The sequence below is a fragment of the Colias eurytheme genome, chromosome 13 (genome assembly GCF_061535395.1).
Source record: "Colias eurytheme isolate Ceu_HAF_F1 chromosome 13, ilColEury1 Martin Lab GWU primary, whole genome shotgun sequence".
NCBI lineage: Eukaryota > Metazoa > Arthropoda > Insecta > Lepidoptera > Pieridae > Colias > Colias eurytheme.
The window spans coordinates 1,554,049-1,578,702 of NC_142992.1; the positions used below are offsets into that span (position 1 = coordinate 1,554,049).

Genomic DNA, 24,654 nt, shown 5'->3' on the forward strand with positions numbered 1-24,654 from the left:
CCAGTGAACTGTTCTTCAACAAATCTATTATATTATCATTAGTCTTACCACAACAATAACTTTTTAGGCAATTTATTAACTACTCGATTCAAACATACGTTAACGTAGACAAGTTTTATCCCCTTCTATTTTTATGTCAAGTAAACACGAAAAATGTTCCTATTTAAATTTTATTCAAATAATATTTTATCCTTTTGCATCCGTTTTTAATGGCGAAATTTCGCAAAACTTATCCAGTTATTTAAATTCAGTAAAATCCCTGCGCAATCATAATCGCAGCAATATGCGCCATAAAAGTGAATGTACAACATCCTGTTTTTGGGAATAAAACCTTTATGGTCCATAAACGGGCCCGACACGCGATAAACATAACACTTGAAGGATTTTAGTAAGGACCCTTTAACGAAATTATAGACCCTAGACTTGGACATAAACACTATCTTATATCTAGTAGAATGCAGATAATAACCAAACCGATTTGTCTTTTTGTTAAAGAATCCGTCGGAAAAAAAAACTAAAACCATTAATACAATCTATGAATAAAATAAAGTCCCATGTCCCCATCTCGTGATTATACATATTATTTTTTCAACAGATGCATATAGCATGCAATTTAAACTGATGTCCAATTCTTTAGCTATATTTCAATAAAAATGTTAGTATTGTTATTAAATTTGTAATGTGGGCAACAATTCAATTTCTCAATGCCTTTGAGATGACAATCCACCAAAATATTCGTCAACTTTCACCAATAACGTTCTTTGCTCCAAAAAATCCACTACCCATAAGCCAGCCAAAAATCTCCAACTTTCTTTTCTATCAAAATTGCTTCCAAACTTTTATCGAGATTAGTTTTACCATGCACAAAGCAGGCATCCACAGATTATACGGATAGCAAATTCCTTAGCAGATTAACCGCACTTTTTTACAGGAACCATTAAAACTTTTTGATTGTTACTCCGAAAAACTTTGGCGCGAATTACTGGGAGGTGTCAATTCGTGGCGCGAATATTTTAGGCTTATTATACCTTGAATTTTGAAATTGAGTTTATGTTATTCGTATTTTCTAGTGCGTAAATAATGGAGTTAATGTTGACTTTTCTTATTTGTTTGTTTTTATTTCTAGGGGTGTTACTATTTATTCATACTGAAGAGTTTAGTTACATAGATTGATCAAGAATACTGCATGAATTTTATACGCCAATAAGAAACTTTATCTTATACTCTCAAGTTATGTTCTATTTGATTAAATACTTAATAAAACTAACATTTTCAACTTAATTTTCACATTATACACCGTAAAAAAACATTTTATAGTTATTCATATTACCTATAGGTATTATTAAGTTACATCCGATTCACAATCTCAAAATTATTCACAATTCAATATAGCATTCCTTATGTTTTCCTACAGCTAATATTAATTACAACAATAAAAATATTGCTCCAGTCAGCAATCCTTATTAAGGGCTCTCATTAATTACGCAAAATAAATTCTCGTTCAATTTAAAGTAATTTTACCGCGATCCAAAAACAAGATTGATGTTCAACAATTACTCTTTTCATATTTGGATTAAATTTCAAATTGGATATTGTTATTTATTGGTATTATGAATAAAAATGTATACGATATTTTATATTTTATTTTCTCGAATCTTATAATGTTTATATATCACGTAATGTTTCTAAATTAAAAATTAAAATATTACACTCTAATCTTCTAAATCTTGTAAGCTCTTCTGTTTTGTAAAAGCAGTTTATAAACTGATTTTTGAACGATTGGTAAATAGTTTATTTATATTATGACGAGTTAATTTGAATAAGGGCCGATTTTTCAATGCTTGGATAAAACTTATTCGTCGAATAATGTATAAAACTACCATTTTAAAAAGTATTCTAATTGCCCGTATTTGACAGTTTACGTGACATTTTAATATTATCGTGAAATACTTTATTGGACGGATAAGTTTTATCCAAGCATTGAAAAATCTTGGATGAATGCGTTTATGTTTATTAAACCTTTCGCACGAAAAATTATGAACCGATTTGTCTTTGATATTAACGGGAAATTTTGAATACAATGATTATGAATTGAAATATATAGGCCATTTTAATTCAACTTTCAAGCGAGCAAAACCACAGGCTTAATCTTGTCACACATCAACCCTAAAGTACCTTCAATTAATTTAATTATCCGTACGAAAATTGTCGTCTTATGAATATCATATTATTCTCTAGCTTCGCGAAATATACGAAACAATTTATATGAAAATCACAATAACAGAATGCGCCATATTTTCCCAGGTATGAATACAAAAGCGCATTAGACATCGTTCCAGAATGTTCCTCTATTGAATAACAATTTGAATTTTATTCGTCGAGCGTGGAAGCCATTTTGTTAGAATTTCAAAGGTCTGTGGAAGTCTTTATAGAGGAAAATATCCTCTTATAATAGTAATAGGAATTAAACCGTTTCAGACGATGAATATCATAAGTTTTTCTCCAGTAAGTCAAATAACTATTACGGGATCTACTTCTCACAAATAATCAGATAATACGAACATGAACATTTTCATATTAGTTCAAGTTTCAATTTTAGTATATATACAATAATGTTGTTATTCACAATACAAATTATTTTTTACTAGGATTCCGCCCGCGGCTTCGCCCGCGCAGTTCCCGTTCCCGTGGGATTTCCAGGATTGCGTCATTTTCCGGGGATAAAAAGTAGCCTATGTCCTTTCTCGGGTATCAAAATATCTCCATACCAAATTTCATGAAAATTGGTTCAGTAGTTTAGGCGTGATTGAGTAACAGACAGACAGACAGAGTTACTTTCGCATTGATAATATTAGTATGGATTAACACGCATTCTTAAACATTCTTATAGACTTCTCCATTTCAGCCCCCCTAGTCAAGTGGCTTTCTGTTAGCGAAGCGTTCAATAGAATAGACTACGAATGTATGAGATTGACGTAGGCTGTAGATAAACGTATCTACAGGTTACGTCAATCTCATACCTACATTCGTAGTCTATTCTATTGAACGCTACGCTAACAGAAAGCCACTTAACTAGGGGGGCAGGAATCTATTTCTAAAAATGCCATACCTTCCGATACTATTTCCAACTTGTTCTCATAGTACCAAATCCAATATTTACTTTTTCCTTGTACCCTTTTAACTCTATACTACAAATTTATTAAATTACCTGTAATTTGAACTGGTTACTTACGTCGGAATCTGCCCCTTTGTCTGCCCCGGGACACGTGAACGTGACATATTCGTGGCATCGCTTGTGCACCACGAAACTGCATACTGTAAGAAGAATTAGCTGGTTAGTGTAAGGCAAAGGTAAACAAAATGTTGATAATATCTATAATCTTTAATTCTTTAATAATATTATAAAGCTGAAGAGTTTGTTTGTTTGAACGCACTGATCTCGGGAACTACTGGTCCGATTTGAAAAATTCTTTCGGTGTTACATAGCCCATTTATCGTGGAAGACTATATACTATATAGGCCAGGGGCGTGCACAGAGTTTTTGGACAGGGTAGGCAGAAATATTGTAATGATAAAAACTAATACATATTTCATATTGCAGTACTGATATTTGACTGGAGATACATAGTAGTTATTTCCGCAAAATAATGGAAAACATATCACGAACATAGGTCATATTATCTATAAAATAATTGTCAAAGTAGGTATGATATCCTAACTAGTATTCTATATTATGTAATTAATGATTAACTTTACCTTTGTGTATTACAAATTCCGGTATAGATCGGCTCTTTTTTCTATCACTAAGTCTCTGTTTGATAAATGTTTATTCATAAAACAAAAATAAGAATTTTTCGTTAAATTAGGTATGCCTTATTATCTTACAAAATACACTGATGATATACATAATCTATTTAGTTACTCTCAAAACACTTCACTTGCAAATTGTCGTAGTAAACATTATTAATTTTCTCAAAAAACAAATTTAACCTCAAAGTAAACGTTTGTTATTTCCAAAACAAAACAAACGAATAATGATACTATTTTCAGATGGTCTTTACCGCTACAAAATTGTATACATTATCACACTTCTTAAATTGGTCGCATATTCAACTTCAGTTTCGACTTTCGATGTAGTTCCGAATTCGGTTCGTACCTAATTCGTATATCTTCGTAAAAAGACACTGCCTACTTTGTGTGTTTGTGTGTTTTATTACATCAGTGTGCCGTGTTTATAGGCACGCAACATATAAAATATGCGTAGACACGCAGAGCACACGTATAAAAACTTAGACACGGATAGTTTGTGTCTTTGCCGTCCCGTGACGTACTGGGTCCTGTGGCGGCGCTAGTGCAGCGCATGAATAGTGACTTGAGCCGAGCCGGTGTTATATAGAAATTAGATAATAATGCTACCAAAATACCGATAGATGGATCTAAAATATATTTGAAATATATTTTTATTTCATAACTACATTGCGCAATTAATAAAATTTAATGACGCTGTGAATTTCATTTATGCATATTAAATATTGATCAGAGTTTGGTAAATGGTAGGGTAGGCAGTGTCTTTATGTCTTTATGGAATGCACGCCACTGATATAGGCCTATCATTACGCTAAGACCAACAGGAGAGGAGCTCTGCGGGTAAAACCGCGGAGCACAGCTAGTTGTAAATACAATGTATAATGTAAGTGGAATAAGCTGCTGGTTAGTGATAGTAAATTCTGCAATTGATACTGTACAGAAGTCTTGAATATTTTTCTTAGTTTTATGCTATCTATGATTGGGTCAATTCGATTTCTTATTATTATGTAATATTGAATAGTCATGTATTTGTGTAATAATTAAAAAATTAATAGGAACAAACCCTGAAACAGTTTTAGTCTGACAGCTGTTTTTTCTTACTGCACTGTTAAAATATAAAAAAAAAAGATATTGAAGCTTACCTTGGCACTGGAAGCCTTGTTTACCGAATCCCCTGAAACAAACAAAAAACATTATTAGTTTATTTCAATAACAAATTCCTTAAAGATAAAATGTATTTATTCAGTATTAGTAAGGTGTTTTACACCTAGCTGTGAGCTGGTGTCAGGAAGATGATTTGTATGTATTGATAAAGAAAGATTGTTTTTGGTTTTAATTCAAACAGGTGTAAATAATAAATGTCGCGATCCACATTTTTGATAAATTCTATTAGGTACTAGATTCTGCATTTATGTACACATTGTTTTTGGTTTTAACCCAAAAGGTGTAATCAAGTTTTAATTACCTAATGAAACAAATCCGCAGAAAGGTACTCTCCAGTAAACATAATTTTTCTGCATCCTAAACGTAGACCGCCAAACACATTTCCATATTTCTTAAAGAAACCCTACGTACATGTAATGGAAAAACGATATTGCAAAATAAATTGAGAATCGATTGAATCTATTCCTGACGCAAATTGAATATGCGTTGCAGTCATTTGAAACGACAACTCTGCAAAATACATCTCGTACAAAATGAATTTACCGCAAGACATTTATAATAAGATGCAGGAAAAATCCTAGTCATCCCTACCACGAGTTCTCACTTTTTAATATATGGGCCCTCCACACAATGGGCAACGTTGGCCCAACAAATGCTCGTCGATGTTTGCCATTACGGTGATTATGAATAAACATGTTCAATGACGGCCGATCATAGACATAGGCCTACCGCTACACTATCGTGATTGTTCGCCTAACGCTGCCCATTGCGAAGAGGGCCCATTACAATAGTACTGCTTCAAAACGAATAAAATGAAAACGTCACTGGTTATTTTATCGCGATTAGATTGAACTTGTTACGGAATTGATTTCATTATATTTGATTTCAGTATAAAGTACGTGTAATAAAATTGAAATAAAACTGTTGCTGCTAATGTTGTAGTTGCGCTCAATATTATATCAATAGTTCTCATAATCAATCATTTAATGCCAAACAAGTGTGCTACAATATCGAGTTCCATTCGAGATTCATTCGAGTTTCCGTCGTAGTGGTTACGCTGGCATAGAACCAAATCCCTTGTAGATGGAATGTAATTTATAACGCACTTCAATTCCTCGTTACCTGCTCTACCGCGTCTCGTGATACTTTGAATACATCAAATTGGCATATATTTATGGTCTGCATTTTCATTTGACAATTTGGCTGGTGATACAAACGAAATACGTACATTTTATGTGTAAAGATGTATTGCTAAATCCAATAGTGCATTCTGTGTTCATACATTTATGAAAAATGAATTAAGACACTAGCTGTGCCCCGCGGTTTTCCCCTCATTACTCTTCACTTGGTCCTAACGTGATAAAACGTAATATAGGCTATTAGCGATAAATGGACTTACTAACAGTGAAATAATAATTTTAAATATACACGCTTCGTTGTCAGCTTTAGTGGAATTTTAATAGATAACCTTTATTCTATTCCCAAAATAAAAATATTACACCTGTCTGAACTAAACTTCCGTTCAAATTTTCTTTTTCGGAGGTTAGCCGGATACCAGATAAGAGATATACTAAAACCGTGAGATAATAAGATATGATATTCTTTTAATAATATTGTCATATGTATCCAATTTAATACCTACTTTAGTCTTACGATTAATTTTATTTTGATCCTTAAATAATCACTAGCGGTCCGCCCCGGCTTCGCCCGTGGTACCTACATGTTTAAACTATCCTATCTCTCAAGTTGGATCGAACTGCACATGGTGTGCGAATTTTATTATAATCGGTTAAGTGGTTTAGGAGTCCATTGAGGACAAACATTGTGACACGAGATTTATATATATACATATTAAGATATTGAAAACCGCATAACTCATTGTTAGATCTGATTAACCGAATTCCATTATGTTCCCCGAATTAGAATCCAAAATTAAATATCGCTAAACCTTTACAAAGTAACGTAGCAACAATTTATGATGAAAATCTCAAGAGACGCAAATATAAGACTTCCCCGGGGACAGAACGAGAAATTAATATCAAAAGGAATATGAATGAAGCCGCCTTGAGTTACGTTTATTTTATAAAAAACTAGCTTTCCGCCCACGGCTTCGCCCGCGTTTTCAAAGAAAAACCCGTACCCGTAGGATTTCCGGGATAAAACCTATCCTATGTCCTTTCTCGGGTATCAAAATATCTCTATACCAAATTTCATGCAAATTGGTTCAGTAGTTAAGGCGTGATTGAGTAACAGACAGACAGACAGAGTTACTTTCGCATTTATAATATTAGTATGGATTGCTACAAATACGTACTTCTTAAAGGGAATTATTTAATACCCTCATACTTCGGGGATTCAATTATTATGGAAATACTAGCGGTCCGCCCCGGCTTCGCCCGTGGTACATATGAAAAATAGATGTTGGCCGATTCTCAGACTTACCCGATATGCACAGAAAATTTCATGAGAATCGGTCCACCCGTTTCGGAGGAGTATGCAGACTAACATTGTGACACGAGAATTTTATATATAAGAAGATATCCGTTCGCAGCTTATTTACGCAGCTATGAAATAACGGAAATTCTTTTAAATTTAAATATATTTAGTTCTTAACAGGATAGAGAAGATAATAAAAATTATCTAAAATCGTTTTACCAAGTGAAAACAATTTCTGTTTGATTACCTACTTAATTTTTAAAGATGCCGTTTCTTACAAATATTCTGATATATTCTGGTTAATATCTATATTAGTATTAAGAACACACATTGAATTCTATAAACAAAACGCGGAATTAATTAAGATTTAGATGCAATTAAGCATGTAAATACACTAACAGAAAATCTGCTTAGTGTATCTTATTTCTATTTATTGAATTAAAATTGAATCAGCATTATATACGTCATCTCATACTAGTAACATCGGTATGAGACGATAAATGTTTGTTTATATTCTAAACAAAAATAGACACATGAATAACCCGATATCAATAAAAGAGATAGAAATAAACCCTTCATTTGAACATAAATATCTTTAACATAAATCTATACCTACTAAGATTATAAAGCTGAAGATTTTGTTTGTTTGTTTGAACGCGCTAAACTCAAGAATTACTGGTCCGGTTTGAAAAATTCTTTCAGTGTTGGATAGCCCATTTATCGAGGAAGGCTATAGGCTATATATCACGCTAAGACCAACAGAAGTGGAACCACACGGGTGAAACCGCGGAGCGCAGCTAGTTTAGTACAGAACTGAAAAAACAGCATTATTCATCTCTATATTCATTTGTACCGAAACCACAATAGCGTTAACAAAAGGTATTGTTTCAATGGTAATACAAGAGCAGCAGTTTTACAAAATAAATATTTTTTTATAGTACCGCTGTATTGATAAACGCGAGCGAGTAGAGCCGCGGGCAAAATCAATATAGACACAGTGATATATTGAAAATCTCATTGTTATACCACATTTGCTGTTTGATTTCGCGTATTGTGGTCATGAAGCGGCCATTTTGTTTTGTAAATTTGTATGAGTTCTATGAGCATCACATATCCATTTACAGGACAAAAGAGTGTGTTTTGGACTGAACTGTGAATATAATTATGAACGATTATCTTTTAATTATTGAATATAGATAATGTGTTTTCTATGGAAATACGTCACTTGGGTAAAGGGGTAAAAGTGTTAGCATAGAAGATTAGAACATATCTTTACCTAGCAAAGTACTCCTCCTAGTATACTTAGGTCCTTATAGAGTAAGTCCTTGCCTTTTTCACAATTCCAATAAAACAATGTAGTGTGTATTCCAGATCCACACGTAGTTAAAAATAAGAGCAGCGCATAAAAAGCGTTAGGTAGCAGTTAGTTCCCATATTTTAGAGAATCCGCATTCGCTCCTAACTATCTTTATTTTGTTTGGTACTTTGATTTTTATCAAAACAATGCATCTGTTCCCTACAACAACTCTATATTTTCGTTTTTATTAACGTTATTTCCTCTGATTGTTTGGTTGCCTGGTAGATATCGCTACCTAGCGATAAGGCCGCCCTTTGCTGTTTCTGTAGTATTGTCTTTGTTATATGTATTTATGTATTTTCAATGCAATAAAGTATAATAAATAAAAAAATAAATAAACAACTTCAAGATCATAACACTGCATCAAAAATTAGATTAAACAACAAATAAATTTCCAAAATAGCCTATTAATCATATCCACCGGGAGCCACAAAAACGGGAACAATCCGCTAGCTACACATCAACGTCGGATGTCCCATAAAATTACCACGCATTGTTCAGTTCAGGTTATATTAATAAAATGCCAAGTATATAATAATATTAGTCGACATTATTAACACCGGCGCGTTTGGCTCCACTCCAATTGTTTCACTATTCCGATAATTTCTCGGGAGTATTAAAATTTCAATCCGATGCTGCGATCGCGATATAATCGTTGATACAAAGTGACTATAAATTTTATTTATTCGTTATATATTGATGATAATGTTTATAGTTTAAAATACTTTAGTGTTAAAGGTAATTGATTGGGATAACAATTTCTAATTTATAAATATAAAAAAATGGTTGTCTGTAAAGTCGGTTTACTGACGATAGTTGAACGTGACAACGTCCGATTGTGCTTCCTTGTCGTTCGTTCCGCGCTCTCGCTCGCACTTCAAGCCTTACACGGAACGCCTCAGAGCGAGGTAACGCCGCATATGTCATGTTTTTTCGTGCGTGCAGCCGGCTTTATCGAATTATAAGACGTTGTCACGTCAATAAACTAAATAAACCACACATATTGCTGAGTCATAAACGATAAATTACCTTGCCACAATAAATACATTTTCTAATTTAATTCTATATTACAAATATTATTAAGGCAATGCGTAAACGTCGCTTTATATCAAATATCTGCTTCTACTGTAGACAGATTAATGTTTAATACCTGTAGAGAAGAGTCGAGTGTTCAAGACGAGCGCACAAACAAACAAATATTTCAATTTATTTGCACTTTAATGAGATCTAAATGATAAATGAAAATTGATAATTCAGTGTATTTGCACATTTCCTCCACCATCTGACGAACCATCAGCTCGATTGCCATGTAGAGCGGATATAAAATAAAAAAAAATGTTTTTTTTTTCAATTTAATAGAATTAATTAGCCAGCATTGGTTAAGGCTTTACCCTGTATAGGATTAAGGAAAGCTGTATCCCGGCAATCGAATCAAATTGTGCTGATTATAAGCTATTTACAATTGATTCTGAATCAAACAATCCTTAACCACTGCATCTAAAACACCACTTACACGCAAATATGCTCACGATTCTAATAGCACTATCATGTTAGGTACTTTTCATTGCAATTTGATCCTTAATTCTCAACGATAAAGTACACAATTGATTACAGTTCTAACTTACAGACATCTTCAGACATGTAAGGGACTCGTAATTGCAAATTAATCCGTAACTATAGACGATAAAGTACACAATTGAATACAGTTATAACTCGCAGACGTCTTGGCAGAGGCCACGCGATAAATCCCCATTTGTTTCAGATATCTCATTAACTATACGTGTAAATTATTTTTGTATGACATCATTTTTAAGGTGTTTTCATTGTGACTTTAATCTAGCGTGGAATGTGACTAATTTATTGCATTGTTAGAATTGCTCTTTGAAGATTGTATCAACGCGAAATATATGTCCGGCCAAGTCCTGAATTTAATTTTTAAGTCAATATGTGAAGTATTTTGTTTGTTTACTATTTTGTTATCAGTATAGGTAGGAATGAGGTTTAGGTAAGATAGGGTTTCGCGTGGGAGTCTTTAAACTTACTACCCTAATTCCGTATCCAAATCTAAACTGATCTTTCCAATAAATAACCATTACCATAAAGATATGAAATCGCTATAAAAGCAAGTTTTGCACAAAGAAACTGTTCAGTTATAGAGCGATATTAAAAGCCAAAAGACTTTATTGAGCCTTTGGTAAGAACATTGCGTTCTGGAATATGCTTTGTGTAATAGCCGATTTACCCTTTGAATTTTCATAGGAGAGAAAGATTTTTCTTCAATATGATTTTACCGTATTTTCTATATCTATTTCTATTTCTGCGTTAGATAGACAGTTATTTCTTTGCGCTCTGTTATGTCCGTACTCTGTACGCTAACATGCTCACCCTACATCCCTTTCGCTTGTTCAGCATTTCTCTACATTCCTGGCCATTTCCATATCATCCAAGTTCAATCTCTCTCCATATTCCAATTCCGTTGGACGGCTGTCTTATAAAATATACTAATTCGTTTTTTTAAAAAGCCTTCTTCAGAGAGTCTCATAACAGCTCCATCTATATCTATCTATCTCTATCCTTCCTTCCAGCGGAAGGTACCTTTGTATTAAGTAAAGAGTTTTTTTAAGTACAGTACAGATAATAAAAAGCTAATTCAAAGAGAAATTTAATAAATATTAGCAATATTGCAATTCTATGCAAAAACGGGATCGCTCTAATACAATATTAAACTGTGTTACGACGGTTTTATTGCTAGTGATAAAGTTTTTTCTATTGAATTTCGTACCGTACTAGGATCAACTGGTGGTTTATATTGTGTTTTAATATATTTTTGATAAATGTGCCTTTTTAGCCCCGATAGATTTTATACGAAACTTATCATTCCATAATGTGTGTAGGTATGTTATATACCAAAATATGTATGAGAAAACCCACTACATATCAATAAAGAATAACAGCTGTAGCCCACGGCGGCACGCGTGGAATCCGGTTAAAAATCTATATAATATGATTACAGAGACTATAAATAAATAAATAAATCCTATATTTGCATTTAAACATGGTATTTTAAGGTGTTATAACTTACAATATAATATTACAACATGTTTAGCTGTTATTAAACAGCATGCAAATTATTTTATTACATAGTATTTACTTAATAATCAAAGTGTCAAACTAGTCCATATTCAATCAGCACTTTTTACCGAAAAGAGTAACAAACATCCTATCTCAAACATTCACATCTACATTATATATATTTCACTATATATACACATAATGTATTTCCTAATACGTACTAAAACTCCACCACCTTCAAGAAACCGACAAATTTTTCATTACACCGCATACATTATTCCCTTTTAAATTGTTTTCAATCCTTCACACTGTCTGTCTGTCACATCACAGTAAAACTCGTAAATAGCGCCCGGTTGTGCCGCTTTGAAACAAACTTTACGAATGAGATAGACGTGGCCACAATACTGATATTTGTACTAACACTGGAGTCTGGATGTAGATGAATATCGTGGGTGCTTGTGGCTGATGAATAGACAGGCATTGGTTTTACACTTAAATAGAAAATGTTCAAGTCAATTAAGTTATATCTAATTGTATTTGGCTCGAATATGGTAGCTACGACCTTTCTATTATAATTATATTCAAAGGTATAGATAGAACTCCAAGAATATCGATGCAAACTTATCCATTCTAAAATTAATAAAAAAAAAATATTCACACCGTACCCTATAAGTACCAAAGTAAATAACAAAATAATCAAGAACAATCCACGAAAAAATAAAAAAATCTCAATATTCCAATTTACCAAGACATCTCGAAGAATTTCCTCATCATTCACATTTCTCCTCATATCCACGTTTCCCCAAGATCTTTATCCGACTCAATTACTATAAATTCTACTTCTAGAAAAACTCGAAGCAATTGTTTCCATACAATACCAATCAATGAGCAATGAGGTCCAGTAAATCGCAGGGCGCCGGGGAGTCCGCAATCAGCAAGGCTCTTATCGTCAACTGGATTTCAACCATAATGTAAGAGCTGAGTACGCTTTTAGTTTAAAAGATTTGTTTCTGAAATGGTGTTATTGTTTTAGTGGTAAGTTGAATAAGTAATAGAGGTAATATTTAGAATAATCATGATTAGATCTATAAAATATTAAGCGACACGCTGATGCATAAATGTCGTAGAGTAATATTGTAACTATATTTAAAAGATAATTAAAGAAGATTTCATTAGCTGTTTAATTATCAAACTCGTAAATTCCTTCTAACTGAATGAGCGGCAACGTCCTACCAAAACCGTTAAGTATTTCTTACTAAACATACTTTTTATTATTCTCGAGTATTAAGAAAAACAAAACATACAACGCGTCAATTAAAATTTCATTAGAGCAGCTTATTCATACAATTAATGTAGCCATTCAAAGAAAAACAACTCGTAAGTATACATTTCTAATTTGTATGAATGAAACGCGTAATTATACGCTTCAAGCCAAGTACCCTCCACCTGTCTCAGCATTCTTTGCGAACTTATCACAATTCATTACTCGCCTTATTACCAGCCTGGATCGTTGGCAAGAAAAGTGCTCGTCTCAAATATTTCATTAAACCCTCCACCGTCTCTTACGCCTCCGAGGATCGTTCAGTGAATTCTCTACACGATTGTACTGTACTTCAACGGTGTTGGAGTACAGTCGTGTAGAGAATGGAGTCGAGGATATTTTAACGAATGACTGTGGGAAACGCTCGCTAAGCATTACGACTAAAGGTCCGGCTGCACTAGACCTAAGTAGCGAAGTGACGCGACGCAACACAGATTAATATTCTTTCTATGAAATTGTAGGTATTAATATGAAATATGAAATATAAATTATAATAATGTGAATGAATAACAAATGAATTGATCTAAATAAAATAAAACTAAGAAAGATGTGACATGTAAAATTTATATCTAATCTATAAAATGTATTTATTTGCATGCTGTTGAATGACGGCTAAACTGTAATAATGTATCTTAACACCTATGTATACCATGTTTACTTGCAAATAATCGATTTATTTATTTATTTAGGCAAAATTGTAGGTCGCTCCATGTCACGTCACGTAGTGCGGTCGGACCTTTAGCGCCAAATACTGCCAAGATATTGGGAAGGTCACGTCGATTCTTGACACGTTCAAATTTCTTTTGTACGTTTCGTTTTCCGAAGACGGATGCTTTGTACCGATGTGGTATCGATAGATCGTTGAAGGAATGACAAATTTGTGCCGCTCGTGTATTCAATTAAGGAAATAAATGTATACAGCTGGTCACCAGATTGATAACAAATTTAAAGAATCGTCTCTGTGGAATAAGGGGAAATTTCTCAAGTACAATTATTTGATTAATTTTGCTTTACGAACAAATAGAAATAAATTACAATCTGGCCCTGATCGATTTTTTCTCACCTTTCTCTGGAGATCAGATCCGGAACACCTTCGTTGTAATATTCACACCCACACATACATAAGAGAATGTTTTATGATTTCGATTTCCCCTTACACACTTTTATGAGCACATCATATTTACAATAGTGTAGACACAAGAACCAGTACCTAGTTTATTCAGTTAGTATCAGTTTACATGCAGTAGAAGCTTATTGTCTATGCCCATCCGAGCGTCTTTTCTCCATAGAAACGTACGTTAAGATCCAACTTGAACGTAACGAGTCTAACTAAGCTGGAATAAAGGATAAACTTTGAGTCTTATTAAAAATTACACTCAGACATTGTAGTAAGGACTATTAGTTTTAATAGTATTTTAGAAAACGCTTTTTTATTTATTTATGTATGAGACAAATAAATCGTAAAAAACGACCAATCAATCAATAAACTAAATTAAAACTTTTTTGGTACGATTCAAAGATACAAAAATCGTCGCCTTACTCCATGTCGTGACGGTATTACCATGACGCACTCCCAACGCAATTCAAGTAATTTCACTTCAAAAAGTGTTCATTAGAATTCCACAAAATTTGTATCTAATATTATGAAAAACAAACTCGTTTTCTAGCGAAAACAATATTCATGCAAATGTCTGCCAAAACTAATTTATAATAACGAAAATTAGTCAACGCTGTGACAATGGAAGGCTTTAATTGAGACTCTCTTATCTTTAACGACATCCAAAGACGCTTGCTGTAATTTTGTGAGAGCAAACACAATACAAGCTATTTAACCAAAGCAATTATAAGACTATTGAAGGATTCCCTCAATCCTGTAATCTTGGAGAAGTAACTTTTCAGTAAAGATTATGTAGTAATTTAAATTGGGTATTATTCATCTTTGCTCATAATTAGTTGGGTGGGATTAATTGGTATAAAATTGTAAGTATGTATACATTCCACATCCTATAATTGCTTTTGATTTTTTTCCTTACTATAAATCAAACATTTATTTATTCAATTTGACTTCTTCTAGAAGCACCTTTGAATCGTCTTAACATAGTTTTGCCAATTACCACCGATTCAGAAATCCGTTTCTACGGAGAAGAACCAAGCAGAAACTCCGTAGTTACTCTTTTAAAACAAACCTCGTCTTTTTGGAGTCGGTATATCTATAACAATGCCAATTTTAAGCTTGCACATACTTCACATAATTTTGAATTTGATAAGGCACATATTTACACCATCAACACAAACAAAGCCACCGCCCACTACTAGTCCATTTCAAACCAGAGATATAACCATTTTCCCGTCACTCACTAAATGGGTTACCCGTACACAATACGATCGCATCGCAGGGGCCGACAGTTCCCGGGGAGGCCATTCAAAAATGCCCTCATTTCCATTTAGATACCTTGTCAATAACAGGAGGATACTTCGTTGGGGAAACTTTCCAAACTCCCCTGTCTGTGTGTGTGATTGATGTAATACTATTATGTAATGATCTATATTTTGAAATAGTCGTAACTTGGAGACACGGTTTAATAGCATTTGTCATATCAACTGGATTATATGAACATTAAATTACCTATATGGTCAGAGGCCAAATCATGATGAAGATATTAAACCATGGGCCTATTATGATACCTTTTCTTGATTTATTAGTGCGACAATAAATATATTTGATTAATAAATAAATAGATAGAGGAGAAGAGAACTCAGAAATAGAAAAAGACTTTCAACTTCTATACAGCAAAACTTACACTAGGTCACACTATCGCTCTTTAACCTATATTAACATATATCTTCCATTCCCTTTGAATCAAAACTAAATAGAGCGTCCACTCGTTTCAATAGAAAACAACGAGAGGACAACACGTGCGACATTTTATCTGGAAGCAGAATACATTAAATAAATGCAATCAACATCAGGGTACTCGCCAGTATGATACAAAGACAAACAATAAACAAAGAAGCTTTATCTAGGGTTGTCAATTGTTATTTTTAATTCCAGGAACTCGATTTATATAGGGCAATCAATTGACATTGTTAAATAGGGACTATTTTGCATTTGTGTGACAAATATGGCAACTTTTACGCGTTTGAGATGAGTTCAATAGATTATTTAATTTCCTATGAGTGTACTATATTAGTAGCGAATACAAATGTATGCAAAGTTGAAACTCAATAGGTATTTTTATTTCTATAAAATCTTAAATTTCAACTACCAAATAAAAATGTACCTATTATGTATATTTTTCATTCAAGTGCTAAGGATCAACGACTACTATTTAACTGTCTTCATTTTAATAGTAAATTCTTCAGATTAAAACTGTTGCAATTTACTATAATTTTTCCCGATTTTCTGCGTTTAAATAAAAATAGCCAACCCTAACTCAGGAAATATCTCTGAATCGTGTTCCACCCAGGATTAACATTTATACACCGCTCGGTGACAGCGACTGATTCCATTTACACGTGTTCCTCGTAGCTTGCTGCATTTGTTCCCGGGTGCGTCGTAAAACTTTCAACTCGACTGTACATGTATAACGTATGAACGTACATTATCGCTGCTTGTCTTGATATACATTGAGCGGTGAATATTGCTCAATCTTTAGTTAAGCGTTATTTATTCGGTTCAACTTTGTATACAATTTATGTTATCGTTTATGCAATGTTGAAAGGTTTTTATTTATTTGTTTGTATTTAGCATGCTTATTTTTTCAACAATTTAGAAAGACTTGATCGTGATTTATTTATGGATTTGGAAACCTTACCACAAAAACTTTAGACAGAGTTTAACTTTAAGCGCGGGTTCTCTTTAATCTTCACATAGACAACTATTAAAGTGACAGATCCCTGGTTTAAAGTTAGACTGTGTTTAAATTGTTTTTTGGTAAGACGATATACTTCTATGGTACTACCATCTTCATGTTCATCGTGTATGTGAAATTTAATTTCTTCAATTGAATTAACTTTTAATAAATTTAGAATACAGGCGTAGGGTGGTCTAAACCTGAATTACTATCATCTTCTTTGGCCAGTTGTCTATCTGTACTACATAACTTGATACAACTCTTAATAAAACTCAAGAACCACGATTCGAGCACTTCAAAATTGTTACAAAAATTCCTTCCATAATTACAAGAAGAGAATTAATCGCCCGCTATTAGTTGGACTTTTTCACTCAATATCGGAACTTTCTCGAAGGACCAAGTTTTTCCGCCGAAATCACTCTTTGAACTTTGATTTGAATGTCAAAGTTTAATAAATTGGTGGAGGAATCTGTCCATAGCAGATTTTACGAGTTGGTATATATATGTATATATATATATAAAGAGTCTATTGAACTATTCCTTTATAGTTTTAAAGTAGAATATTAAAAAGGAACAGTATTTTATAAGTCTTGCCGCCACCTGCGTTAAAATTGATTGTATTTGAGATTTTCTTTTGTAGTGTAGTTCTTTTGTAGTAATATTATAAAGCTAGAAGTGTATCTATTTGTTTCAGGATATTTTAGATTTACATCCTTTTAAATTACTGTTCTTAACCAATTTCTCTTTATTAGTGCTAACGCTAAAATTAAATGAGACTCACACCCTGTAAATGATCCAACATTTTTAACTTTCATCATATACATATGTTACCTATTCACACTCTAAAGATTAAGTTCATATAGTTTCCCGAGATTCCAAATAATATTTAGTAGTTCTCTATATTCATTGTAAATTCTTATGTACAACTGATACTAAATATGATATACCTAGCAATTCCCCATATATCTACAGATCAAACATTTACCAATTTATCCATTCCAGTCGCTTTCATTTATTGGCTACTAGCTTTCCGCCCGCGGCTTTGCCCGCGTTTTCAAAGAAAATCCCGTTCCCGTAGGATTTCCGGGATAAAACCTATCCTATGTCCTTTCTCGGGTATCAAAATATCTCCATACCAAATTTCATGCAAATTGGTTCAGTAGTTTAGGCGTGATTGAGTAACAGACAGACAGACAGACAGAGTTACTTTCGCATTTATAATATTAGTATGGATTTAACACTGTACAAATGAAAATTGAGCGGTCTTACGAGACGTTAATAATTAATCGCATTTCAATCTGAAACGGGATAAATTATTTACATCTTCTCGCTTCATTCTTTAGATTCTGTTCCTCGAGTTTCATTAGAGAAATAAAGAAAATTCTACGAAAAAAGTCTCATTATATTGCTGCTATTTTCTCATTTATTTGTTACAAAAAAACATAATTTGAAGCTTCTATAGCCAGCGAGTAATAACAAAAAAAAAAATGTATAAAATATATATTATACCGTACCAGTACCACTAGTTTACAAATAAACCCAATCAAAATCACAAACACACACACACACAAACACCCACATATTCAACCATCCATATAAAAAAAACCTACAAGTACCTCCCACAAATCTTTCACTTGACGTATATTAATATCCAAAGCATTCAAAAGAGGGCTGCGGAGGTCAGGGTCGCGCTTCTATCTGCCGCCTCGGGTAGAGGATTATGTATATGCTTTTTGGTACCTGATAATATATATTAGCTTGAAAGGAGGTGTTATATATATATGTAGTATAAAACAAAGTCACTTTCTCTGTCCCTATGTCCCTTTGTATGCTTAATTTTCGGTTTTTTTTAATAGATAGAGTGATTCAAGAGGAAGATTTTAGTATATAATTTATTAGGTTTAAATCAAAGCGGGCGAAGCCGCGGGCGGTAAGCTAGTTTTGTGTTAATTTGATATTTATGGCATTCAAATGCTTTCTATTCTTTAAAAATTTCTCAAGCAGCTTGATAGATGTTAGTTTGATATTTTACAGCGTTCAAATGCATATGTTCTTTAAATATTTCTATGAATGTGTGTTAGTTTGTTTTTGCGTTTGTAGAGTGTGAAAAGTGTATCAAATATTTAAGTATGTAGTAATATAATTTGGACGTATAATAGTATTTAGGCTATTAATTTAGTACTATTTTTATTCGCGATTTTCTGCATGCATATTTTTGTACTAGGTATTATATTCATTAGTATCTGTGCATTGTACAATTAAGTATTTTTTAATATGTCATTACATCAAAAAATGAATAGCTGTTTGCGTGGTATGATAATAGGAGGATATCTTTCACTTTACACCTCATATCGTAAATGTGTAAGAAACCGCCTGTAATAAATTGTTACACATGAACTCCTTAAGATGATTTTTTTCCATTGTAAAACGAATTCTTATACATTCTGAATTAAATCTTAAAGAGAAACATAAGCTACACTTAAGTTATAAAGCTTAATAATAAAGAGGCCAAAAGCCAAGTGGATCCTCTCAAGTGGAGGTCACAAAAGATCAACTTCAAGCTTTGTATAGAAGTACATAAAGTATCATCTCGATTGAACGCTACAGGTTTCATATACGTTATGAATATAGATTAAGAGAATTAATTAATTATTAATTTGATAAGAGAAGAGCGACATTTTATTAAAAAAAAAGAAAATCTCAAGGATTTATATTTTTGGTTTTATGGCATTCAAATGCTTTATAAATATAAATTTATAAAGAATATAAAAAATTCGTCCCGCCTCGTGATCGAATTTTTTTTATCCATACTAATATTATAAATGCGAAAGTAACTCTGTCTGTCTGTCTGTTACTCAATCACGCCTAAACTACTGAACCAATTTGCATTAAATTTGGTATGGAGATATTTTGATACCCGAGAAAGGACATAGGCTATCTTATATTACGAAATATGTACCACGGGCGAAGCCGGGGAGAACCTCTAGTTCTTTATAAATTTATAAATCTCAAGGATGGCCCGGAATTTTTTTTTCAAGGTGATCAAATATTAATTATTATTAGAAACTTTTCATAAAGAAATTATATAAAGAACAGTTAAGGTTTTTTTAATCTGAAAAGAAGAAAAGGCTTGTTATCAAATCAAATACAAATCTGTACACCTATACTTTATACAAAAACAACGAAATTATCTCATCAATTTAAAGTTACACCATTCATTCGGAAAAACTTGACCATAACATGTGACATTCAATTAATTATCTGTACAGCATTTAATTAATCTACCAATTAATGAATACGACAATTAATTAATGACCAAAATGTGTATGACAATAGCAAACTGACACACATCTCAGTTATTTAAAAGCCGACCCACATCGCTGGGTCGATTTGCGCGCGCAACAGGTGAGGCTAGTGTAGGGCTGCGAGCTGATAGTTATTTATATATTTATTCTGTGTGTTTGACGGGGTGGTGACCCTGACTTAATAAATCTCAGAAAAGTGATGTGTATATTTGTATTTTTTGAGATTTGAAATAGAATGCTTAAAAATATAGGTATGTCATAGAGATTAACATGTAGAATCAAACAAAATTGTTGAAAAATACATCACATTTTTTTTAAATATATTTATATATTTTTATATATAAAAAAAACGAGTTCACATTTGTATCCGTAACACAATATAATGCATTCAAATTGTGAATAATGTTAACTTATAAGATTACCGCATCCATCCACATAATTCGTTTCTTATTTCTTGTGTACAAACTTATCGCATAATAAATTTGTGCTTAATAAACATTATTGCTACAGTCACTTGAAATATCTTTTCAGTGGCAGCCCTAGCGAATCCGGTCGAGCCTCATGTCTAATTGATACGATCCTAATGTACGAAATGGGTCAGTGCATTGATGGACCGCCATTTTCATCTGCAGCGCTTGCAAAGCTTTATAACTAATCAAAACCTAGATTCAGGTTTGTCGGCGGATGAAAAATGTTTTCTGTTTGTTCTGTTTATTTTTATATTTTAAACAAGGTATAATTGTTGTATAACATTTTTGTATTTTGTTAATTGAATAGATAAGATAAATGTTTTAAAAACAATTATTGTTTATCGAACAGAAAAGTTAAGCGGTAATAATTGTAGTAACCAAAAATGGTTGACTATTCCTAATTTATCTATATTAAAAGTTCTGAATCTTAATTATTTGTAAACTGTAGTTTTTGAGATGTTCTGTAGAAAATCAGTTAAATATTCATCATCATGATATATTATGTAATAAAGTCCTCCTTTATATGTGTTTTCCTTGTTCAAATTAATGGTAGTCTGGTAGAGATCGCTGCCTAGCGATAAGGCCGCCATTTGTTCATACTTACATCGTTTTTTTTTGTATTTTATGTAAATATTGTGGGTGCAATAAAGTATTATCTATCTATCTATCTATAATCATCAGCCCATATTATGTTCCCACTACACGGCCTTACTGTGTGGGTTTAATATTTAATGTAACAAAAAGCAAATTATCATTTTCCCTTCGTATCATTGTTATTCTATCTATTTTATTCAACAGAACTATAAAGTTAGAATACAAAACAACACCAATTCTAATTTCCCAGAAAGACGAAACTCAAACGTAATTTCCATGGAAACTCTAACTGAAACCGCTGGGAAAATGGAAAAAGACATCACTTGTTTAACACAATTAGCTTTAGGCAGCGGGCAGCTATTGAGTTTTATTATTCAGCTTATTCTTACGAAACTGCATTTCACTGTTGTTTTAAGTGAATAAAAACATTTGTCCCTAGTTCTAAGTGGATAAAGCAAAAATGTTTGAAGTTTTTTAAACATGATAATACTCATATAGTAAAATGTATGTAAAAAGCAATGCGAGATAAAATATAAATTTGAATTCGCGCTTTAAATTTTGTTTAAAATATCGCATATCGTAAAATTATGAACATAATTGACCACTATTAAAATGAAACAAGAACTTTTAATATTATTGTTAACAGAGTAATTTCATTTTGTTTATGTATTTCAATGTATTTTAGTACCCGTATTGCGGAATAATCCAGCTAATTAAAATAATTATCATTTAAAATATAAAACATCATTTTATAAATTCAGCTTTAAAATGAAGTAGATTCACAAAATAATTCGGGCAACATTTAACAATCTTCACAATGTTTTTTTTTTCATAATAACACAAATTTAAAACTGTAGTGAGATCTTTGAAAATCGCAATGCTGCAACTCTTAAGGTAGACTGCTATCCCGCAGAACTTAAAAAAATTCTTCCTTGTCTCCTAATTCAAATTCCTTTGTTACTGGACTTATGGCCTTGTATTAAAATCAAAATCAAAATATTCTTCTAGTTACAGAAGAATACCTTCTTATTTTAGTATTCCTTATTCTAAACAGGTATCAGTTTGAGCTATAAATCTCTGTCTTTGAACAAACGTAACATAATTTCCCTTTCATAATAGAGCCAAATGAGGAACATGAAACTTTATGGCCGTATTTTCTTGTTAAACTGAGTCTAAGCTTATACTCGTATCAAATATAATATAATATATATCTATACTAATACTAGCGGCCCGCCCCGGCTTCGCCCGTGGTACATATGAAAAATAGATGTTGGCCGATTCTCAGACTTACCCGATATGCACAGAAAATTTCATGAGAATCGGTCCACCCGTTTCGGAGGACTATGCAGACTAACATTGTGACACGAGAATTTTATATATAAGACTATACTAATATTATAAATGCGAAAGTATAGTCTGTCCGTTTGCCTGTCTATTTTTCTTCTTTAATAGAAAATAATTTCAAGTAGGTACTTGAATTTTGGACATTTTAAATAGGTACTCTTAAACTAACTTTAATGTCTAAGTTGGCTCTTAGTAGACTGTAATAAAGTAAATGAGGCACCGAATTCAATTAATTGCCGGGTTGAGGCGATAAGTGCTGGTTATTTATTCGAGCTTCGGCAAAATGTACCTATACCAAATCCTAGTTACTTTAATAATATTTTAAACAAATTATACATATATTTGGAACAATGGTAACATTTTTTTCACATAATATGATTAATTTAACCTAGGTATCTGATATTATCAAACCGATTAAAGTATAATTAAATTTTCCGATTATAAACTTCATTTTTGTGTATCGTTTACTGTTATTATACTATGGTGTAATCTTTGTTCTTTGAATCCAAAATCAGTTGAGCAAAAAAGGAAAGCTGCAAAAGTAGATTCATCTTCCCACGTAGTATTAGAAAGAAAACTTTCAAGCTAAGAATAACAAAAACACTCACAACAACTAACAACTACATATACAATATTAAAAATATGTTAAAATGTTTACCTACTGTGTTTTTTCACACTAAAATACTACACTACTTTTAATACATAGAGGTATAGATTAAAACTTCAAGGGCTGATGGCAGACAGAAAGCTCGTGTAAAAATAAGAATGGCATAACATTTTAATGAGTCGCATCCAATTATAAATTTAATATTATTAATAGATATATCAGCTCGCAATCGATTTATCCTACACATAAACTTACGAAAACCGCAATTCAAATACAATCAAAGAATAAGTACACACAGAACCATCAAAAGTTCCATCAAACGATATGAATAGCGCACAGGCCCGTTTCCAGTTAATGCCGCACTCGAGGCGCCCTCTCAGAGGCTCGATCGAATTCCGCGCACGCCAGCCTACAACGCTCGCAGTAATTACATTACTATTACATAGCCTGAATTTCGTTTACACACGTGTTATGCAAATTGGAGTTTAAAGAGAATTTCGGGTGTATGGGATAATTGTTAAGGCATTAGACGACAAATAGAATTTAGCGTGTGAGGAATTTTATGCGAATATTGCCTTTAGTAAAGAGGATTATTACTTATCTAAAGACACATAATATATTCTGTCCAGGTAATCTACGTTAAAGTACAAGAAAATTACACATAATTTATGTAAATATCTAGTCAAAAAGTTTTAAGGCTTTATCAAGATCGTGAAACTTGGAAAATAAATTAGTATCAATACTCATATTTAATCCATTAGCTATCATATTAAATATTAAATTTTAATCTATTAAAAACACGTATTTACTAAAAGACTTCATTTCAAAAAATCTATTATCTAAATTTTAAGCTTAAATATTAGTTAATATCGATAAACCGCCAGGGACTCTTTATGGTCCACCAATCCACTTATAAAACTTTTTAATCTACTTTACTTCTTTCTACGAAGTAATAATTTTCCAATATTTCCTATTAATTTTCCACTCATAATTCGAGGTACTATGTCATAGAATATCAGCTGCAGTGTTAGCTGTTGTTTATTGTACTGTTGAATTTAAAACAAATACAGTGAAACCTGGTTAAGTGAGACATCAAGGGACCTGCAATGTCGTTTCACTTATAGAGGTATTCCACTTACCCAGTGTCTCAGATATACAGGTATAAATAAATAACTGTCTCATTTACAGAGGGTTCCATAATTAGAGGTGAGAATACAGGTTATTTCAGTTATACAGGTGCGATCATTAAATAAAATATATGGTAGGGTAGAATAAGAATGAGAAAACAAACAATGTTATCTCAGTTACAGAGGTTTATGCATA

General features: G+C 32.4%; 1 protein-coding gene across 1 annotated transcript in view; it reads right to left on the reverse strand.

The window, feature by feature from the left end:
• Window positions 1–24,654, reverse strand: part of Pkc53E (Protein C kinase 53E) — a 193,864-nt gene that overhangs the window by 10,543 nt on the left and 158,667 nt on the right. Inside the window, exons 2-3 of the mRNA XM_090109114.1 lie at window positions 4,950–4,981; window positions 3,233–3,315 (exon numbers count right to left, since the gene is read on the reverse strand). Coding sequence (XP_089965240.1) covers window positions 3,233–3,315; window positions 4,950–4,981 — 115 coding nt within the window. The remainder of the gene's footprint in view (window positions 1–3,232; window positions 3,316–4,949; window positions 4,982–24,654) is intronic.